Below are 20,637 nucleotides of genomic sequence, written 5' to 3'. Positions count from 1 at the left end.
GTTATAGCCCTCGTTGTTTTAACCCTCATTATTATAACCCTCATTATTTGTTATAACCCTCATTACTATAACCCTCATTATTTGTTATAGCCCTCGTTGTTTTAACCCTCATTATTATAACCCTCATTATTTGTTATAACCCTCATTATTTGTTTTAACCCTCATTATTTCTTATAACTCTCATTATTTGTTATAACCCTCATTGTTATAACCCTCATTATTTGTTTTAACCCTCATTATTTGTTATAAGCCTCATTATTTGTTATAACCCTCATTATTTGTTACAACCCTTATTTCTTGTTATAACCCTCATTATTTGCTATAACCCTCATTATTATAACCCTCATTATTTGTTATAACCCTCATTACTATAACCCTCATTATTTGTTATAGCCCTCGTTGTTTTAACCCTCATTATTATAACCCTCATTATTTGTTATAACCCTCATTATTTGTTTTAACCCTCATTATTTCTTATAACTCTCATTATTTGTTATAACCCTCATTGTTATAACCCTCATTATTTGTTTTAACCCTCATTATTTGTTTTAACCCTCATTATTTCTTATAACTCTCATTATTTGTTATAACCCTCATTGTTATAACCCTCATTATTTGTTTTAACCCTCATTATTTGTTTTAACCCTCATTATTTGTTATAAGCCTCATTATTTGTTATAACCCTCATTATTTGTTACAACCCTTATTTCTTGTTATAACCCTCATTATTTGTCATAACCCTCATTATTTGTTTTAACCCTCATTATTATAACCCTCATTATTTGTTATAACCCTCATTACTATAACCCTCATTATTTGTTATAGCCCTCGTTGTTTTAACCCTCATTATTATAACCCTCATTATTTGTTATAACCCTCATTATTTGTTTTAACCCTCATTATTTCTTATAACTCTCATTATTTGTTATAACCCTCATTGTTATAACCCTCATTATTTGTTTTAACCCTCATTATTTGTTATAAGCCTCATTATTTGTTATAACCCTCATTATTTGTTATAACCCTTATTTCTTGTTATAACACTCATTATTTGTTATAGCCCTAAACATCGTCAACATCACTGCTCACCATCCTCAGTGTCACAGGCAAACATCAACATCACTGCTCATCACCCTCAGTGTCACAGGTAAACATCGTCAACATCACTGCTTAACACCGTCAGTGTTAAAGGTAAATTCCCTCAACATCATCTCAAAATCACGGCAAAATAGCCCCAGTTTCACTGCTAAACACTCATAACATCACTGCTAAACATCTTCTTACTCTCCACTGCTCAACACACTCAACGTCACAGGTAAACATCTTCATCGTCACTGCCAAACAGCTTTACCATCACTGACCAACAGTGACGAAGGAAGTGACTCACAGTAGTAGATGGGGTACACCTTCTTGCTGATGTTGTCGTCCAGGTAGGTGATGCCCAGGCTGTAGAAGATGCTCAGTGTGACGCCGAACAAGAACTGGGAGACGAAGAAGAGGATGATGGGGCCCAAGTACGACTCTCCACCTCCAGCGCCTCCGCCATCCTCGCCGCAGATCTCCTCAGGCTGGAAGAAGCACAGCTCCTCCTTCTCTGACGGGAGAGAGAAGGAGTCTTTAAGTCTACCTGACGAAGTCACAGACGGAGGAGCTATGCCTCCCCCACTCCACCATAAGTTCACGTCACTTACGAGGTTGACAGAATAGTAACCGATTATTTTGGACAACTTTTTTTCTTCTATTTGAGGTTACTTTAACAAAGAGCCTTCATATATAATCTGGATATCCTGATTGTGAGGTGATACTGGAAAACGTACACATCGTACACAAATGATCATTACTTCTACAGAAGGAGGAACCAACTTGGCTACCAGAAGATGAAGAAAAGATTTTGAATAATCGCTTACTCTTATCTGTGTTCAAGACCAGGGTCTTAATGCTACTATACGGCAACTGTTGCCCAAACTCGTGTATCGAGGTGACATCGCGTCTGTTCTTACTCGTCTCGGCGGAGAGAGCAGTGAGGTTCTGGAGGAGGGTGTCGCCGGAGGCGGCGGCCCTGGCGACGGCGATGGCGTCCTTGCCGGGGCCGTAGATGAAGTGCGGGAGGGCGGCGGCGAAGCCCGACAGAGCGGCGCACATCACGCCGATCCCCATCCAGCGGGGACGGTTGCCGTAGTTGCCATAGTAACCCAACACGATGGACAGGATGATCTGCGACAGGTCGTTGCCAGACAGGATCGTCCCTGGACGAGAGAGGACCTGGTTTAGTGCCATATGGGGCCTGTCTGGGTGTCGTCTGACCGTCTGCTGTGGCCTATCCGTCTGTTAGTGTCGTCTGCTGTAGCCTATCCGTCTGTCAGTGTCGTCTGACTGTCTGTCAGTGTCGTCTGCTGTGGCCTGTCCATCTGTCTGTGCTATCTGTCCATCTCTATTGTCTGCCCGTCTGTTAGTCCTATCTGTCCGTCTGTGCTGTCTGCCCGTCTTTTAATAGTGTTGCTCATACCTATGTATATATATATATATATATATATATATATATATATATATATATATATATATATATATATATATATATTATTTTATTTATTATACTTTGTCGCTGTCTCCCGCGTTTGCGAGGTAGCGCAAGGAAACAGACGAAAAAAATGGCCCAACCCCCCCCCCCCATACACATGTATATACATACGTCCACACACGCAAATATACATACCTACACAGCTTTCCATGGTTTACCCCAAACGCTTCACATGCCTTGATTCAATCCACTGACAGCACGTCAACCCCGGTATACCACATCGCTCCAATTCACTCTATTCCTTGCCCTCCTTTCACCCTCCTGCATGTTCAGGCCCCGATCACACAGAATCTTTTTCACTCCATCTTTCCACCTCCAATTTGGTCTCCCTCTTCTCCTCGTTCCCTCCACCTCCGACACATATATCCTCTTGGTCAATCTTTCCTCACTCATTCTCTCCATGTGCCCAAACCACTTCAAAACACCCTCTTCTGCTCTCTCAACCACGCTCTTTTTATTTCCACACATCTCTCTTACCCTTACGTTACTCACTCGATCAAACCACCTCACACCACACATTGTCCTCAAACATCTCATTTCCAGCACATCCATCCTCCTGCGCACAACTCTATCCATAACCCACGCCTCGCAACCATACAACATTGTTGGAACCACTATTCCTTCAAACATACCCATTTTTGCTTTCCGAGATAATGTTCTCGACTTCCACACATTCTTCAAGGCCCCCAGAATTTTCGCCCCCTCCCCCACCCTATGATCCACTTCCGCTTCCATGGTTCCATCCGCTGCCAGATCCACTCCCAGATATCTAAAACACTTCACTTCCTCCAGTTTTTCTCCATTCAAACTCACCTCCCAATTGACTTGACCCTCAACCCTACTGTACCTAATAACCTTGCTCTTATTCACATTTACTCTTAAATTTCTTCTTCCACACACTTTACCAAACTCAGTCACCAGCTTCTGCAGTTTCTCACATGAATCAGCCACCAGCGCTGTATCATCAGCGAACAACAACTGACTCACTTCCCAAGCTCTCTCATCCCCAACAGACTTCATACTTGCCCCTCTTTCCAAAACTCTTGCATTTACCTCCCTAACAACCCCATCCATAAACAAATTAAACAACCATGGAGACATCACACACCCCTGCCGCAAACCTATATATATATATATATATATATATATATATATATATATATATATATATATATATATATATATATATATATATATATATATATATATATATATATTGTCGCTGTCTCCCGCGTTTGCGAGGTAGCGCAAGGAAACAGACGAAAGAAATGGCCCAATCCACCCCATACACATGTATATACATACGTCCACACACGCAAATATACATACCTACACAGCTTTCCATGGTTTACCCCAGACGCTTCACATGCCCTGATTCAATCCACTGACAGCACGTCAACCCCGGTATACCACATCGATCCAATTCACCCTATTCCTTACCCTCCTTTCACCCTCCTGCATGTTGAGGCCCCGATCACACAAAATCTTTTTTACTCCATCTTTCCACCTCCAATTTGGTCTCCCACTTCTCCTCATTCCCTCCACCTCCGACACATATATCCTCTTGGTCAATCTTTCCTCACTCATTCTCTCCATGTGCCCAAACCATTTCAAAACACCCTCTTCTGCTCTCTCAACCACGCTCTTTTTATTTCCACACATCTCTCTTACCCTTACGTTACTTACTCGATCAAACCACCTCACACCACACATTGTCCTCAAACATCTCATTTCCAGCACATCCATCCTCCTGCGCACAACTCTATCCATAGCCCACGCCTCGCAACCATACAACATTGTTGGAACCACTATTCCTTCAAACATACCCATTTTTGCTTTCCGGGATAATGTTCTCGACTTCCACACATTCCTCAAGGCTCCCAGGATTTTCGCCCCCTCCCCCACCCTATGATCCAATTCCGCTTCCATGGTTCCATCTGCTGCAAGATCCACTCCCAGATGTCTAAAACAGATATATATATATATATATATATATATATATATATATATATATATATATATATATATATATATATATATATATATATATATATATATATACATATATATATATATGTATATATATATATATATATATTCTGCTTCTCCGTCATCTTGCCCTCTTCACATCCTATCGTTTTTTCTAAGACCAGTTCCTTTTCAAGACCTCCTAAATCAAAGTGTCGTAACGCAGTTAATATAACCGAGCTGGAGAGAGAGAGAGAGTCGCCATCGGTGTTGAAATACTTGAAAAGGACTTTTAATAAAACCCTGTCATCTGGAAAGGCTTGGAGACATCCCTCTGATCACCAGGGAGGTTGTCAGAACGGGTCATTAGTGAACCAAACGAGGACGCTAGTGATCATCACAGTAATGTCCAGACAGGTAGAGGGGAAAACTGTTCGTCAAGTAAGAAGAAATTGTTAGATACGAGAATCGTTAATGAGCCGAAGGTGATTTGGTTATTGGAAGAAAAATTCTATAGGAGAAAAATTGTTAGAAAACATGTATGGTGGGGTTGAAATTGTTAGTAATGAAGGATATAACTGTTATGGACGAGAACTGTTGATAATTGTGGTTGTGGAGTTGTTAGTTAGCTGGGAGAGAAGTGTTCAGGACGAGAAGAACTTGTGATTATGATGAGAAGGAAATTACTGGTAGTCGGGCGGGCAAAAACTGCTAAGTCAGGTACGAAGTTGTTAGTCATGTGGGAGAAAAGCTGGTCGTCAGATAAGAGAGATAGTGTTCGTCAGGAGGGAAAAACTGAAATGGGGAAGATAATGATAGTTGGATGAGGGGGAAATATACCATCCAGTGGGTGAGATATTCTTAGGTCTGTGGGATACTGCTTGTTGGACGGAGTAAAAATTTATTAGTCATGTGGGAATGAAACTGTGAGTCATGTGGGGAGAAATTGTTTGCCAGGTGGAGGAACTGTTAGGTGGAAGAGAAACTATGAGCCAGGTGGGGGAATTGTTAGTTAAGTGGGAGAGAAATTGTTAGCCAGATGGAAGAGGTAAGGTTTGCCAGGTGGGAAAACTGTTAGATAAGAGAGGCAGAAACTTCTGAATCAGATGGCTAGTAAATAATATTAGGTGGGAGCAAAAATTGTTAGGAGAAAAAGAGAAATTGTTTAGTTAGCACTGAAACTGTTAGTGAGGAGAGAAAAATATTTATTTGTGAAAATGAGAGAAAGTGTTATTAAGGTGGAGGTGCAAGCTGGTTGAAGTCAGGTGGAAGAGAAGCAAAAGGACATCCTAGTGGAAGAGAAGCAAAAGGACATCCTAGTATGAGATGAAGTGAAGGGATCATGAGCTCACTCAGAAGAAGGAAGACACTGGAGGAAGTTGAGGTGAACACGAGGACCAGACACCAGGATGACTGGGAGGCCGGCGTCGGTGAGAACGTCAGGGGGGTTAAATAAGACAGACAGGAGCCACTGGTGGCAAGATTTAGACTCTGGGGCAAAGACCTGAGTGAGCACTCGGACACATCAAGCGTTCTCTCGACCCGTAACGTTCCACTGTCTGGGACTTTGATACGGTGACAAGGCTACGTTATTGTATCAGTCCGCGCCTGCGTCGCTACCGTAATGATTTGTCCGAAACGACGAAGTCAAGGCTACGACTGTGTTCAGACAGTAGTACGAGAGATGAGAAGAAACTACGGTACTAGAAGGATCACGAGCTACTGAGTAGTTTGACTCAGGTTTCTGAGTTTGGTTGATGAGGAAAGTATGGATATGGAGGTGCCGTTGAGGGGGACATGATATGAGTGCCCAACCACATCGTCACTAGAGGCTGACCATGGGCTGATGTCAGGGCGCTGTTGTGCCCAGGTTCGATCCCAGTCCAGGCGGTGATGTTGGTATGTGTAGAGGGAGGGAGTAGATGACAAATGGCGTCTCACTCAGTAACTAGACTCAGCCAACCCTTCTCCCTTGGCAGTACAGCAACGCCACCGAATCAGGAGACACGACGCAGGTCGACATCACCAGTGGTCACCAGTCCCAGTGGTTGGCATTACGTGACGTCTGGGGTTGGTGAAATGGCTCACCCGTCTCCTTGCTGGTGAACTTGAACCTCTTCTCGATAGTGGAGATGACAGAGACCATGTAGGTGAAGTAGATGCCCTGGGTCAGGCCCACCATACAGAAGACGACTATGTAGGTCTCTTTCTTCGCCAAGCGCTGCCGGAGGGGAACATACAATCAGTGGCACACTCATCAACCAGTAAAAAGGTTATCTGTGTAAAGAAGTGGCACCCAGTACCGTCCCTCTCAGTATGCTCGTACTAATGTGGGAAGAAAAAGTGGCAAAGACCATGATTGTACTGTCGTTCTAAGAGGCCATAGTGGGGGGGGAGGACTCACTACACAGTGTGACAGTTTATATATAAACATTCTCTCTTCCTAAGCCTACGTATGTATATATATATATATATATATTTATATATATATATATATATATATATATATATATATATATATATATATATATATATATATATATATATATATATATATTTATATATTTTTTTTCTTTTTTTCCTTTTTTTTTCAAACTATTCGCCATTTCACGCATCAGCAAGGTAGCGTTAAGAACAGAGGACTGGGCCTCTGAGGGAACATCCTCACCTGGCCCCCTTCTCTGTTCCTTCTTTTGGAAAATTAAAGAAAAAAAAACAAGAGGGGAGGATTTCCAGCTCCCCGCTCCCTCCCCTTTTAGTCGCCTTCTACGACACGCAGGGAATACGTGGGAAGTATTCTTTCTCCCCTATCCCCAGGGATAATATATATATATATATATATATATATATATATATATATATATATATATATATATATATATATATATATATATATATAGTGATTGGTTCTCAGTGAATGTAGGTTTGCGGCAGGGGTGTGTGATGTCTCCATGGTTGTTTAATTTGTTTATGGATGGGGTTGTTAGGGAGGTAAATGCAAGAGTTTTGGAAAGAGGGGCAAGTATGAAGTCTGTTGGGGATGAGAGAGCTTGGGAAGTGAGTCAGTTGTTGTTCGCTGATGATACAGCGCTGGTGGCTGATTCATGTGAGAAACTGCAGAAGCTGGTGACTGAGTTTGGAAAAGTGTGTGGAAGAAGAAAGTTAAGAGTAAATGTGAATAAGAGCAAGGTTATTAGATACAGTAGGGTTGAGGGTCAAGTCAATTGGGAGGTGAGTTTGAACGGAGAAAAACTGGAGGAAGTGAAGTGTTTTAGATATCTGGGAGTGGATCTGGCAGCGGATGGAACCATGGAAGCGGAAGTGGATCATAGGGTGGGGGAGGGGGCGAAAATCCTGGGGGCCTTGAAGAATGTGTGGAAGTCGAGAACATTATCTCGGAAAGCAAAAATGGCTATGTTTGAAGGAATAGTGGTTCCAACAATGTTGTATGGTTGCGAGGCGTGGGCTAAGGATAGAGTTGTGCGCAGGAGGATGGATGTGCTGGAAATGAGATATTTGAGGACAATGTGTGGTGTGAGGTGGTTTGATCGAGTGAGTAACGTAAGGGTAAGAGAGATGTGTGGAAATAAAAAGAGCGTGGTTGAGAGAGCAGAAGAGGGTGTTTTGAAGTGGTTTGGGCACATGGAGAGGATGAGTGAGGAAAGATTGACCAAGAGGATATATGTGTCGGAGGTGGAGGGAACAAGGAGAAGAGGGAGACCAAATTGGAGGTGGAAAGATGGAGTGAAAAAGATTTTGTGTGATCGGGGCCTGAACATGCAGGAGGGTGAAAGGAGGGCAAGGAATAGAGTGAATTGGAGCGATGTGGTATACCGGGGTTGACGTGCTGTCAGTGGATTGAATCAAGGCATGTGAAGCGTCTGGGGTAAACCATGGAAAGCTGTGTAGGTATGTATATTTGCGTGTGTGGACGTATGTATATACATGTGGGGGGGGGGGGGTTGGGCCATTTCTTTCGTCTGTTTCCTTGCGCTACCTCGCAAACGCGGGAGACAGCGACAAAGTATAATAGAAAAAAAAAAAAAAAAATATATATATATATATATATATATATATATATATATATATATATATATATATATATATATATATATATATATATCCCTGGGGATAAGGGAGAAAGAATACTTCCCACGCATTCCTCATGTGTGGTAAGACGCGATTAATGGGGACGAGAGCGGGAGGCTGCAAACCCTCCCCTCCTTGTACTTTAACTTTTTAAAAGGGGAAACAGAAGGAGTCACGCCGGGAGTGTTCATCTTCCTCGAAGGCTCAGATTGGGGTGTCTAAATGTGTGTGGATGTAACCAAGGTGACAAAAAAGGAGAGATAGGTAGTATGTTTGAGGAAAGGAACCTGGATGTTTTGGCTCTGAGTGAAACGAAGCTCAAGGATAAAGGGGAGGAGTGCTTTGGGAATGTCTTGGGAGTAAAGTCAGGGGTTAGTGAGAGGACAAGAGCAAGGGAAGGAGTAGCACTACTCATGAAACAGGAGTGGTGAGAGTATGTGATAGAGTGTAAGAAAGGAAACTCTAGATTGAAATGGGTAAAACTGAAAGTTGATGGAGAGAGATGGGTGATTATTGGTGCATATGTACCTGGGCATGAGGAGAAAGATCATGAGAGGCAAGTGTTTTGGGAGCAGCTGAGTGAGTGTGTTAGTAGTTTTGATGCACGAGACCGGGTTATAGTGATGGGTGATTTGAATACAAAGGTGAGTAATGTGGTAGTTAAGGGAATAATTGGTGTACATGGGGTGTTCAGTGTTGTAAATGGAAATTTTGAAGAGCTTGTAGATTTATGTGCTGAAAAAGGACTGGTGATTGGGAATACCTGGTTTAAAAAGAGAGATATTCATAAGTATACATATGTAAGTAGGAGAGATGGCCAGAGAGAATTATTGGATTACGTGTTAATTGATAGGCGCGTGACTGAGAAAGACTTTTGGATGTTAATGTGCTGAGAGGTGCAAATGGAGGGATGTGTGATCATTATCTTGTGGAGGCGAAGGTGAAGATTTCTAAAGGTTTTCAGAAAAGAAGAGAATGTTGGGGTGAAGAGAGTGGTGAGAGTAAGTGAGCTTGGGAAGGAAACTTGTGTGAGGAAGTACCAGGAGAGACTGAGTACAAAATGGAAAAAGGTAAGAATAAAGGACGTAAGGAGAGTGGGAGAGGAATGGGATGTATTTAGGGAAGCAGTGATGGCTTGCGCAAAAAATGCTTGTGGCATGAGAAGCGTGGGAGGTGGGCAGATTAGAAAGGATAGTGAGAGGAGGGATGAAGAAGTAAGATTATTAGTGAAAGAGAAGAGAGAGACTTTTGGACGATTTTTGAAGGGAAATAATGCAAATGACTGGGAGATGTATAAAATAAAGAGGCAGGAGGTCAAGAGAAAGGTGCAAGAGGTGAAAAAGACGGCAAATGGGAGTTGGGGTGAGAGAGTATCATTAAATTTTAGGGAGAATAAAAAGACGTTTTGGAAAGAGGTAAATAAAGTGCGTAACACGAGGGAACAAATGGGAACTTCAGTGAAGGGGGCTGATGGGGAAGTTATAACAAGTAGTGGTGATGTGAGAAGGAGATGGAGTGAGTATTTTGAATTTTTTTTTAATGTGTTTGATGATAGAATGGTAGATAGAGGGTGTTTTGGTCGAGGTGGTATGCAAAGTGACAAGGGTTAGGGGAAATGATTTGGTAAACAGAGAAGAGGTAGTAAAAGCTTTGCGGAAGATGAATGCCGGCAAGGCAGCGGGTTTGGATGGTATTGCAGTGGAATTTATTAAAAAAAGGGAGTGACTGTATTGTTGACTGGTTGGTAAGGTTAATGTATGGTGAGATGACGGAGGATTGGCGGAATGCTTCTATAGTGCCATTGTATAAGGGCAAAGGGGATGAAAGTGAGTGCTCAAGTTAGAGAGGTATAAGTTTGTTGAGTATTCCTGTTAAATCAAATTGGAGGGTATTGATTGAGAGGGTGAAGGCATGTACAGAGCATCAGATTGGAGAAGAGCAGTGTGGTTTCAGAAGTGGTAAAGGATGTGTGGATCAGGTGTTTGCTTTGAAGAATGTATGTGAGAAATACTTATAAAAGCAAATGGATTTGTATGTAGTATTTATGGATCTGGAGAAGGCATATGATAGAGTTCCTAGAGATGCTCTGTGGAAGGTATTAAGAATATATGGTGTGGGAGGCAGGTTGTTAGAAGCAGTGAAAAGTTTTTATCGAGGATGTAAGGCATGTGTTCGTATAGAAAGAGAGGAAAGTGATTGGTTCTCAGTGAATGTAGGTTTGCGGCAGGGGTGTGTGATGTCTCCATGGTTGTTTAATTTCTTTATAGATGGGGTTGTTAGGGAGGTGAATGCAAGAGTTTTGGAAACAGAGGCAAGTATGCAGTCTGTTGTGGATGAGAGACCTTGGGAAGTGGGTCAGTTGTTGTTCGCTGATGATACAGGGCTGATTGCTGATTCATGTGAGAAACTGCAAAAGCCAATGACTGAGTTTGGTAAAGTGGGTGTGAAAGAAGAAAGCTGAGAGTAAATGTGAATAAGAGTAAGGTTATTAGGTACAGTAGGGTTGAGGGTCAAGTCAATTGGGAGGTAAGTTTTAATGGAGAAAAACTGGAGGAAGTGAAGTGTTTTAGATAGGAGTGGATTTGGCAGCGGATGGAACCATGGAAGCTGAAGTTAATCACAGGGTGGGGAAGGGGGCGAAAGTTCTGGGAGCGTTGAAAAATGTGTGGAAGGCGAGAACATGATCTCGAAAAGCAAAAATGGGTATGTTTGAAGGAATAGTGGTTCCGACAATGTTATATGGTTGCGAGGAGTGGGCTATAGATAGGGTTGTGCGGAGGTGCATAGATGTGTTGGAAATGAGATGTTTGAGGACAATATGTGGTGGGAGGTGGTTTGATGGGGTAAGTAATGACATGGTTAGAGAGATGTATGGTAAAAAAAGTAGTGTGGTTGAGAGAGCAGAAGAGGGGGTATTGAAATGGTTTGGTCACATGGAGAGAATGAGTGAGGAAAAATTGAAAAAGAAGATATGTGTGTCAGAGGTGGAGTGAACGAGAAGTGGGAGACCAAATTGGATATGGAAGGATAGAGTGAAAAAGATTTTGAGTGATCGGGGCCTGAACATGCAGGAAGGTGAAAGGCGTGCAAGGCATAAAAGTGAATTGGAACGATGTGGTATACCGGGGTCGACGTGCTGTCAATGGATTGAACCAGGACATGTGAAGCGTCTGGGGTAGACCATGGAAAGTTTTGTGGGCCTGGATGTGGAAAGGGAGCTGTGGTTTCGATGCATTACACATGACAGCTAGAGACTGAGTGGGAACAAATGTGGACTTTGTTGTCTTTTCCTAGCGATACCTTGTGCGCGTGCGGGGGGAGGGGGTTGTCATTTTTATGTGTGGCGGGGTGGCGACGGGAATGAATAAAGGCAGCAAGTATGAATTGTGTACATGTGTATACAAGTATATGTCTGTGTATGTATATATATGTATACGTTGAAATGTATAGGTATTTATATGTGCGTCTGTGGACGCGCATTTATATAAATGTGTATGTGGGTGGGTTGGGCCATTTTCTCGTCTGTTTCCTTGCGCTGCCTCGCTAACGCGGGAGACAGCGACAAAGTATAATAAATAAATAGAATACATAGTCGCCATTTCCAGCGCTAGCGAGGTAGCGTTAAGAACAAAGGACTGAGCCTTAGAGGGAATATCCTCAAATGGCCCCCTTCTCTGTTCCTTCTTTTGGAAAATTAAAAAAACGAAAGGGGAGGATTTCCAGCCCCCCCCCACCCCCCTCCCCTCTTAGTTGCCTATTATGACATGCAGGGAATACGTGGGAAGTATTCTTTCTCCCCTATCCCTTGGGATATATATATATACATATATATATATTTTTTATTATTATTTTGCTTTGTCGTTGTCTCCCGCGTTTGCGAGGTAGCGCAAGGAAACAGACGAAAGAAATGGCCCAACCCACCCCCATACACAATGTATATACATACACGTCCACACACGCAAATATACATACCTATACATCTCAATGTACACATATATATACACACACAGACACATACATATATACCCATGCACACAATTCACACTGTCTGCCTTTATTCATTCCCATCGCCACCTCGCCACACATGGAATACCATCCCCCTCCCCCTTCATGTGTGCGAGGTAGCACTAGGAAAAGACAACAAAGGCCCCATTCGTTCACACTCAGTCTCTAGCTGTCATGCAATAATGCCCGAAACCACAGCTTCCTTTCCACATCCAGGCCCCACACAACTTTCCATAGTTTACCCCCGACGCTTCACATGCCCTGATTCAATCCACTGACAGCACGTCAACCCCGGTATACCACATCGCTCCAGTTCACTCTATTCCTTACCCTCCTTTCACCCTCCTGCATGTTCAGGCCTCGATCACTCAAAATCTTTTTCACTCCATCTTTCCACCTCCAATTTGGTCTCCCACTTCTCCTCGTTCCCTCCACCTCCGACACATATATCCTCTTGGTCAATCTTTCCTCACTCATTCTCTCCATGTGCCCAAAACATTTCAAAACACCCTCTTCTGCTCTCTCAACCACGCTCTTTTTATTTCCACACATCTCTCTTACCCTTACATTACTTACTCGATCAAACCACCTCACACCACATATTGTCCTCAAACATCTCATTTCTAGCACATCCACCCTCCTGCGCACAACTCTATCCATAGCCCACGCCTCGCAACCATACAACATTGTTGGAACCACTATTCCTTCAAACATACCCATTTTTGCTTTCCGAGATAATGTTCTCGACTTCCACACATTCTTCAAGGCTCCCAGGATTTTCGCCCCCTCCCCCACCCTATGATCCACTTCCGCTTCCATGGTTCCATCCGCTGCCAGATCCACTCCCAGATATCTAAAACACTTTACTTCCTCCAGTTTTTCTCAGTTCAAACTTACCTCCCAATTGACTTGACCCTCAACCCTACTGTACCTAATAACCTTGCTCTTATTCACATTTACCCTTAACTTTCTTCTTTCACACACTTTACCACACTCAGTCACCAGCTTCTGCAGTTTCTCACATGAATCAGCCACCAGCGCTGTATCATCAGCGAACAACAACTGACTCACTTCCGAAGCTCTCTCATCCACAACAGACTTCATACTTGCCCCTCTTTCCAAAACTCTTGCATTTACCTCCCTAACAACCCCATCCATAAACAAATTAAACGACCATGGAGACATCACACACCCCTGCCGCAAACCTACATTCACTGAGAACCAATCACTTTCCTCTCTTCCTACATGTACCCATGCCTTACATCCTCGATAAAAACTTTTCACTGCTTCTAACAACTTGCCTCCCACACCATATATTCTTAATACCTTCCACAGAGCATCTCTATCAACTCTATCATATGCCTTCTCCAGATCCATAAATGCTACATACAAATCCATTTGCTTTTCTAAGTATTTCTCACATACATTCTTCAAAGCAAACACCTGATCCACACATCCTCTATATATATATATATATATATATATATATATATATATATATATATATATATATTCCAGGGATGGTCAATAACATCTGGAAGAATATCCAAGCCTGACTTACTGTCAAGTGGAGCCAAACGTGCTTTATTTTTCTCATTGATATCAGCAGGTACTAGATCACGCGCATCGCTGAGAGAGAGAGAGAGAGAGAGAGAGAGAGAGAGAGAGAGAGAGAGAGAGAGAACCATTCAGATAATCATACCCACAAGAATTAACAGGTGGTTGGCTCTACAGCTGAAGGTCTTTTCTTACTTACTAATGGCATCGGATGTTAATCTTTCCTACGTTTCACTAGTCTTATCTGATAATGTGATATGAATATCTTTATTTTTCTTGGGGTATTCAATTGGCATGTCACTACACTTGGAAGTCGTATCACTGAAATATGTTGTGCCGTGTGCAGGGAATACGTGGGAAGTATTCTTTCTCCCCTATCCCCAGGGATATATATATATATATATATATATATATATATATATATATATATATATATATATATATATATATATATATATATATATATATATATATATATATATTTCTTCTGGTAAATTGCATACTCACAGAATCATCACCACACTTGAAATAAAAGCAGTCATCGCCCGATACCTAACAACATTTAGCCATGAAGTTCGTTCCCTCACCTGAAGCCAGTTTGGTTTGAACAATCCGAGGCCACACTTGGTGTCCTCCAGGTCGGCCTCATCGTGGAGGAGCAACCTGGCCTCCTCCTCCTTCGTCAGTTGCTTCTGGTCGGGGTTCTTGGTCTCCATGGCTGTCCCTCTCCCTCGCTCCCTCCACCAGGATCTTTAGATGCTTCTACTCCCTCGGGTCTGAGGGTAGAACTGCTCAATCATTGGACGAAACAAAGAAGAGAAAATCTAGCCTAATGACCAACCATACGCCTCTGGCCATTAAACTCATTACTTGAAAGTAAAATTGAATTAGAAAACTTACAAACAAGAGTTATTGAACAATATAGATCATATATATATATATATATATATATATATATATATATATATATATATATATATATATATATATATATATATATATATATATATATATATAGATATATCCAATGTAAAGGCCACCGGGAACCAATGATGATTTTTAAGAATAAACGCACGAAAAAATACTGACGATTAAGGGGAAAGTCCGGTCCCAATGGTCTTATTTACGATAGGATCGCTGAAGGATTTGGAAAGTCACAGATGAAGGTTGTGTGAGCATACTGAACTATAAGACATCAGAAAATATGAATATATAAAAGAATGAGTTGAATATGAGTGATAACTGAATCAATCTAAAGTACTTGATGCAGCCCACTGCAGTTCCTGACATGAAATGATAGAGATAACAAATGCGGAAAGCTAATCGGATGGTCATTCTCGTCCACGCATCATTGATGAAGACTTTACTTATGTCTAATCACCGTACACGGCTGCCACAATATGTCGTACACGGCTGCCACAATATGTCGTACACGGCTGCCACAATATGTCGTACACGGATGCCACAATATGTCGTACACGGCTGTCACAATATGTCGTACACGGCTGCCACAATATGTCGTACACGGCTGCCACAATATGTCGTACACGGCTGCCACAATATGTCGTACACGGCTGCCACAATATGTCGTACACGGATGCCACAATATGTCGTACACGGCTGCCACAATATGTCGTACACGGCTGCCACAATATGTCGTACACGGCTGCCACAATATGTCGTACACGGCTGCCACAATATGTCGTACACGGCTGCCACAATATGTCTGCCTAGCTCAGAAAATACCGTCCAGAAGGGGAGAGAGAGAGAGAAAAAAAATAGAAACTGGGAATGTCGGTGATAAATAGTAGGAGAACACCGACGCCGATGACTGGGTGACGGCACAATGTCCAGATTTTCATGTGACACTTATATAACGAAGGGGGCTGGGAGACCGAGAGGTTGAGGGCTAGAATAATTATGGTGATAATGAAGGGACAGACAGCCATACAGTCGCCATATGCAATGAACAACAACAAAAAATTTCGATGGTTTAAAGAAAAATTTCCTTGTACTGTCATTTACGGAGGTGACTTAACTTAGAAAAGGTTAAGACAACATTGCTTGAAAGCACAGAAAGGGAAATGACCAGCACTGTGTAATAATCTGTATCATTTTCTGTTGACGAAATCTTTCTGAAGATCGAAGTCCCGCAGGATATTACATTACCTTTTTAGCAAATCAAATCACCTCATCTTATTTTCTTTCGTGTTGAACGTTAAACGTAGTACATCACAGATATACGCTGGCCTTTTTGTATCATCTAGACTTCCTATTTGCCAAGAAGCACGTCTGTTGACTCAAAATCCACACCCTAAACCGCAAACAACTCACCTTCTTCTCCTACTCGCCACTATGCTATGTTTTACCGGTAAAAACTCCACATTGTGTTCCTTAACTCTTCACCCATGGTACATAGTCATAGCATCTTCCCTGGTGAACTCTGTTAACTTTATCCTACGCTTAACTCAGATCCGTTAATGCTGTATACAAGTCATTTTCCGGTTCCAGGAGACATTCGTCTCTCGTAAGCAATCGTCACTGTCAACGATCACTTCCCCACATAACAGTTCTGAAGTTCTCAATCCCCTGAGCAGGACAGTACAACAATAAGCTATGATGATGTGTCGACAATAAGGTGTGCCAGGTTGGCATGTGACTTGACACAACTAGCGTCGGTTAACTTTGGTTTCGGATGAGCAGGACCAATGGTAAGATCGTCAATATTTACCAGGTACACATCTTTACTTAAATGTCTACTTGGAAAAAAAAATTACCTACAGATGGTAAAGCCCATATGGTAAGATCGTCAATATTTACCAGGTACACATCTTTACTTAAATGTCTATTTTTTCCTGAAGTAATCTTAATTTCCTATAAATCTGAGGTTAATGAAAAAAGTGAACTTTTGGAAAAGTGTTGGCTATACAAATGGCACATGACAATCTGTGATATTGACCTTGTTTCTATGACTCATATTCCTAATAGCTGGCTAAACAGGGGAAAAGAACAAATCCTTAAAAATCTATAGTATTTCCATCTCCAAACTGGTAATAATAGGTTGACTTTGCAATTTGGGGATGGAAATGGTCTGGATTTTCAGGAACCGTTCGCTTCAGTTTACCAGCGTTGCGAAGTACACTAGAAACAAAGTCATCCATAGGAATAGGCATGGCAGTCACAGACAAGAGAGAAGGATCATACTTCATGATGACTGTCACATGCTTCAATGAGCAGTTTGCTCTGCGATTATCAAAACTGTTATACCATTCATCCTCCACAAGTCAAATTATTATTACTATTACTACTACTACTACTACTACTAATAATAATAATAATAATAATATTGATAGCAATCAGCTTAGCCCACTCCAATTTCATACGCTACTACTGACTGCAGACGGACCTCAGCCTCGTACCTCATGAAAGCAACACGCCAGAGTAATGTCACTGATTGACTTACTTCAGTCAGGCGATGTTTCAATGCTCAAACTTTTTTTTTTTTTTACTTTCAAGTTAAAACACTTATCACTTCCATTGAGGATGGTGAAGTCATTCAAAACTGATTGGTATGTATGCTGTTGTTGCACATATTCAGTAAGGTAACACAAACATTTATCTTGAAAAAGAAAACCTCTCTGTGATGGAGAGTATATATGGATATAAACACCGAGAATAAGAACACTCGATCTAGCCACTTCGAGCGTGATGTTGAGAAAAATCCCATCTTAGTAAAGAGAAATCCAACCTCAGATCAAAGAATTACTTACAGGTAAATTGAAGCCTGGATATCTCCTTAATCCAGCTTCGTTAATCATCAAACGCTCGTAATGTTTAACTATACGTTAAGAGCAGTGCATTCATCTACTACTGGCAGTCAGTTGTGAATCACCAACATACGTCGAGAACTGAGAACGGCAAGTATCGAACACTAGCCGTCATCTGTCTAATGTGAGCTGAAGGGTAATGTCGGGTTTCCTTGCCTAAACATAAGTACTTTCAGAAAAAGATTCAGATGTTATAAACTGGAGCGCATATCTTATATGTATTACAAACTGTATTCCAAAGAATAAATGGAAACTTACAGCGAAGACCTTTAACAGCAAAAGTTGCGCTCAAATGTGTGTCGCTGGCAGGAACTATGGAGCTACTGACTGACACAAATATAGTGGACCCGCTCTTTCAGCTGAAGAAATCATGACCAGCCACAAAGCTGCCTCCTCATCATTTATATAACACTTGCTCCCCGTCTCTATTATATGTAACGGTCACGTAAGCTTCCTCATTCTCGTATAACATCTGCAGTTAAAACCATCCATTTACGTCACCCTTCTGCTTGTCCTCCATTTTCTCTCCTCATTGCCAATTGGTGTATTTGCACTGCTACGTACCTCGATATAAATATCAATTAACAACCACCTTGCGACCCGATAAGATGCTCCTTTCGTGGCGCCACGAGCGGATAAACAAACGTGTCAAGCAATAACCCCTCGTGCATTAACCTTCGGTACACTGTCCATTGAACTGAATCTTGTCTAACTCGACAGTAAATGGTGACGAGGGATGTGCTATTGCTGACCCTACGTACTTACCATGTTGACATGGCTGGACTAAAATCGTATTTCTCCGTGAGGGTGAGAGCAAATAGGATAACATGTAAGACTAATGTTTAATAAGATATGCTGTTCATAAACGTGACCTGTATGGTGGAACGATGGCAGACTCTATTTCGTAGCTAATGAAACAAACTTTATCAAATCAACGTGATATTTCCAAGCGTAATAAAAGGGCGCATCCACAAGGTGGTACGACGTAAGCTGGAAGCTGACACTGTCGCAGGAAGAATGATTAGGCCAAGCTAAGACTGTTAATGCCTCGAAAATTAGACACAACATATATCAGCCATTTATCAACCCTATCATGTGCACAGGACGTTCCATTCGACCTGAGTGTGTCTCGCTCCAGCAAGAACTTAGGAAGTCGAAGGAGCTTCGACGTTGTGCTGTCACAGAAATGCGAGTTGAGCGTGATGCTATCACAAAAGGCCTGGAAGAGGCAGAGATGCCTTCATTATTTCAGGCAACTTAAACGAATGGCATTACACTACTGGTGTTAAGTAGCCGATTAGCGCAACCAAACGAATACATTCACTGGAGAATAACATACCTGAATAACCATAGGTGTTTCTTGTGTTCTCAAGCTAACTTACAATATCAATAACAAAGGAGAAATGTTCGTATCAATGCCCTATTTCCATCTTTATGCAGTATCATAAACTTTCTGTTTTGTTAAGGAAATAAACTAGTAATCAATCTATGTATCCCACCTCTTCCGGGACTGCAAATTCAATTCTTTCTTTTTCCATGACAATAGATATGTTCAGCCATGATGTGTTGGCAACTCAACCATTTGCTTCGTAAGAAAACAGGAAATTTCAGGGCAGGTTCACTACGCTGTTATAATGTAGAGTGAACAAATTAAACAAGAACACGTTTTTCTATCAATTCTACAGTATCTGAACTCTCTAAGAATTAGATTCATTTCTTTTCATTATTTCTCTCTCAACTTTTTAAGTTATCAGAAAGTCCGTTCCACCATATATGTGTCACCGTGTTTACGCTACCTGGTCGAAATGAAGGCGCATCTCTTGCTTACGCCCCTGTGCAAGATATCCTGGATAACACGACTACTCATACCAGACCAACGTATCTAATCAGAGTTCGTATCTCACTTGGACATCGTTCGTATGATAAAAGCAAGATGTTTTCGTATCCTGCTTGCTGTCTTGAGGAAAGATCTCACATGAAATATGTTCTGATGTCAGTCTACATACATCGATGTAATGTAAAACATATATTAGATCATACAATTCCTCACGGTCTCTGTTGTTTGTAAAGTTTAAGAATCGTGTTCAGTTTGTTGGGCATAATCTACTAAAGCATGTTGAGAATCATTTATCTAATTGCCTTGAAGACACCATTTCCCGCGTCAGCGAGATAGCGTTCTAGAACAGACGACTGAGCCTTAGAGGGAAAACTCCTCACTTGGCCCCTATCTCTGTTTCTTCTTTTGGAAGAGTTGAACTGAAGGGCAGGATTTCCAGCCCCCTGCTCCCATCCCTTTTAGTTGCCTTCTACGAAACGCAGGGAATACGTCGGAAGTATTCTTTCTCCCCTATCCCCAAGGATATATATATATATATATATATATATATATATATATATATATATATATATATATATATATATATATATATATATATATATATATATATAGTTGGGGTGAGAGAGTATCACTAAATTTTAGGGAGAATAAAAAGATGTTCTGGAAGGAGGTAAATAAAGTGCGTAAGACAAGGGAGCAAATGGGAACTTCAGTGAAGGGCGCAAATGGGGAGGTGATAACAAGTAGTGGTGATGTGAGAAGGAGATGGAGTGAGT

At 41.6% G+C, this 20,637-nt stretch overlaps 1 protein-coding gene across 3 annotated transcripts in view; it reads right to left on the bottom strand.

The window, feature by feature from the left end:
• Positions 1–19,860, bottom strand: part of LOC139757317 (solute carrier organic anion transporter family member 74D-like) — a 52,684-nt gene extending 32,824 nt beyond the window's left edge. The window contains exons 1-5 of one of the 3 annotated variants that reach the window (XM_071677721.1): positions 19,821–19,860; positions 14,785–14,973; positions 6,635–6,767; positions 2,001–2,246; positions 1,388–1,594 (exon numbers count right to left, since the gene is read on the bottom strand). In XM_071677721.1, coding sequence (XP_071533822.1) covers positions 1,388–1,594; positions 2,001–2,246; positions 6,635–6,767; positions 14,785–14,913 — 715 coding nt within the window. In that variant the 5' untranslated portion in view covers positions 14,914–14,973; positions 19,821–19,860. Of the gene's footprint in view, positions 1–1,387; positions 1,595–2,000; positions 2,247–6,634; positions 6,768–14,784; positions 14,986–18,282; positions 18,435–19,820 lie in introns of those variants that run through there. The other 2 variants (XM_071677720.1, XM_071677722.1) reach the window with 2 other exon arrangements.
• Between the last annotated feature and the right edge of the window lie 777 nt (positions 19,861–20,637).

Source organism: Panulirus ornatus, chromosome 25 (assembly GCF_036320965.1).
Source record: "Panulirus ornatus isolate Po-2019 chromosome 25, ASM3632096v1, whole genome shotgun sequence".
In the NCBI taxonomy this organism is placed as follows: Eukaryota; Metazoa; Arthropoda; class Malacostraca; order Decapoda; family Palinuridae; genus Panulirus; species Panulirus ornatus.
This window is presented reverse-complemented; position numbering and strand designations above follow the sequence as displayed.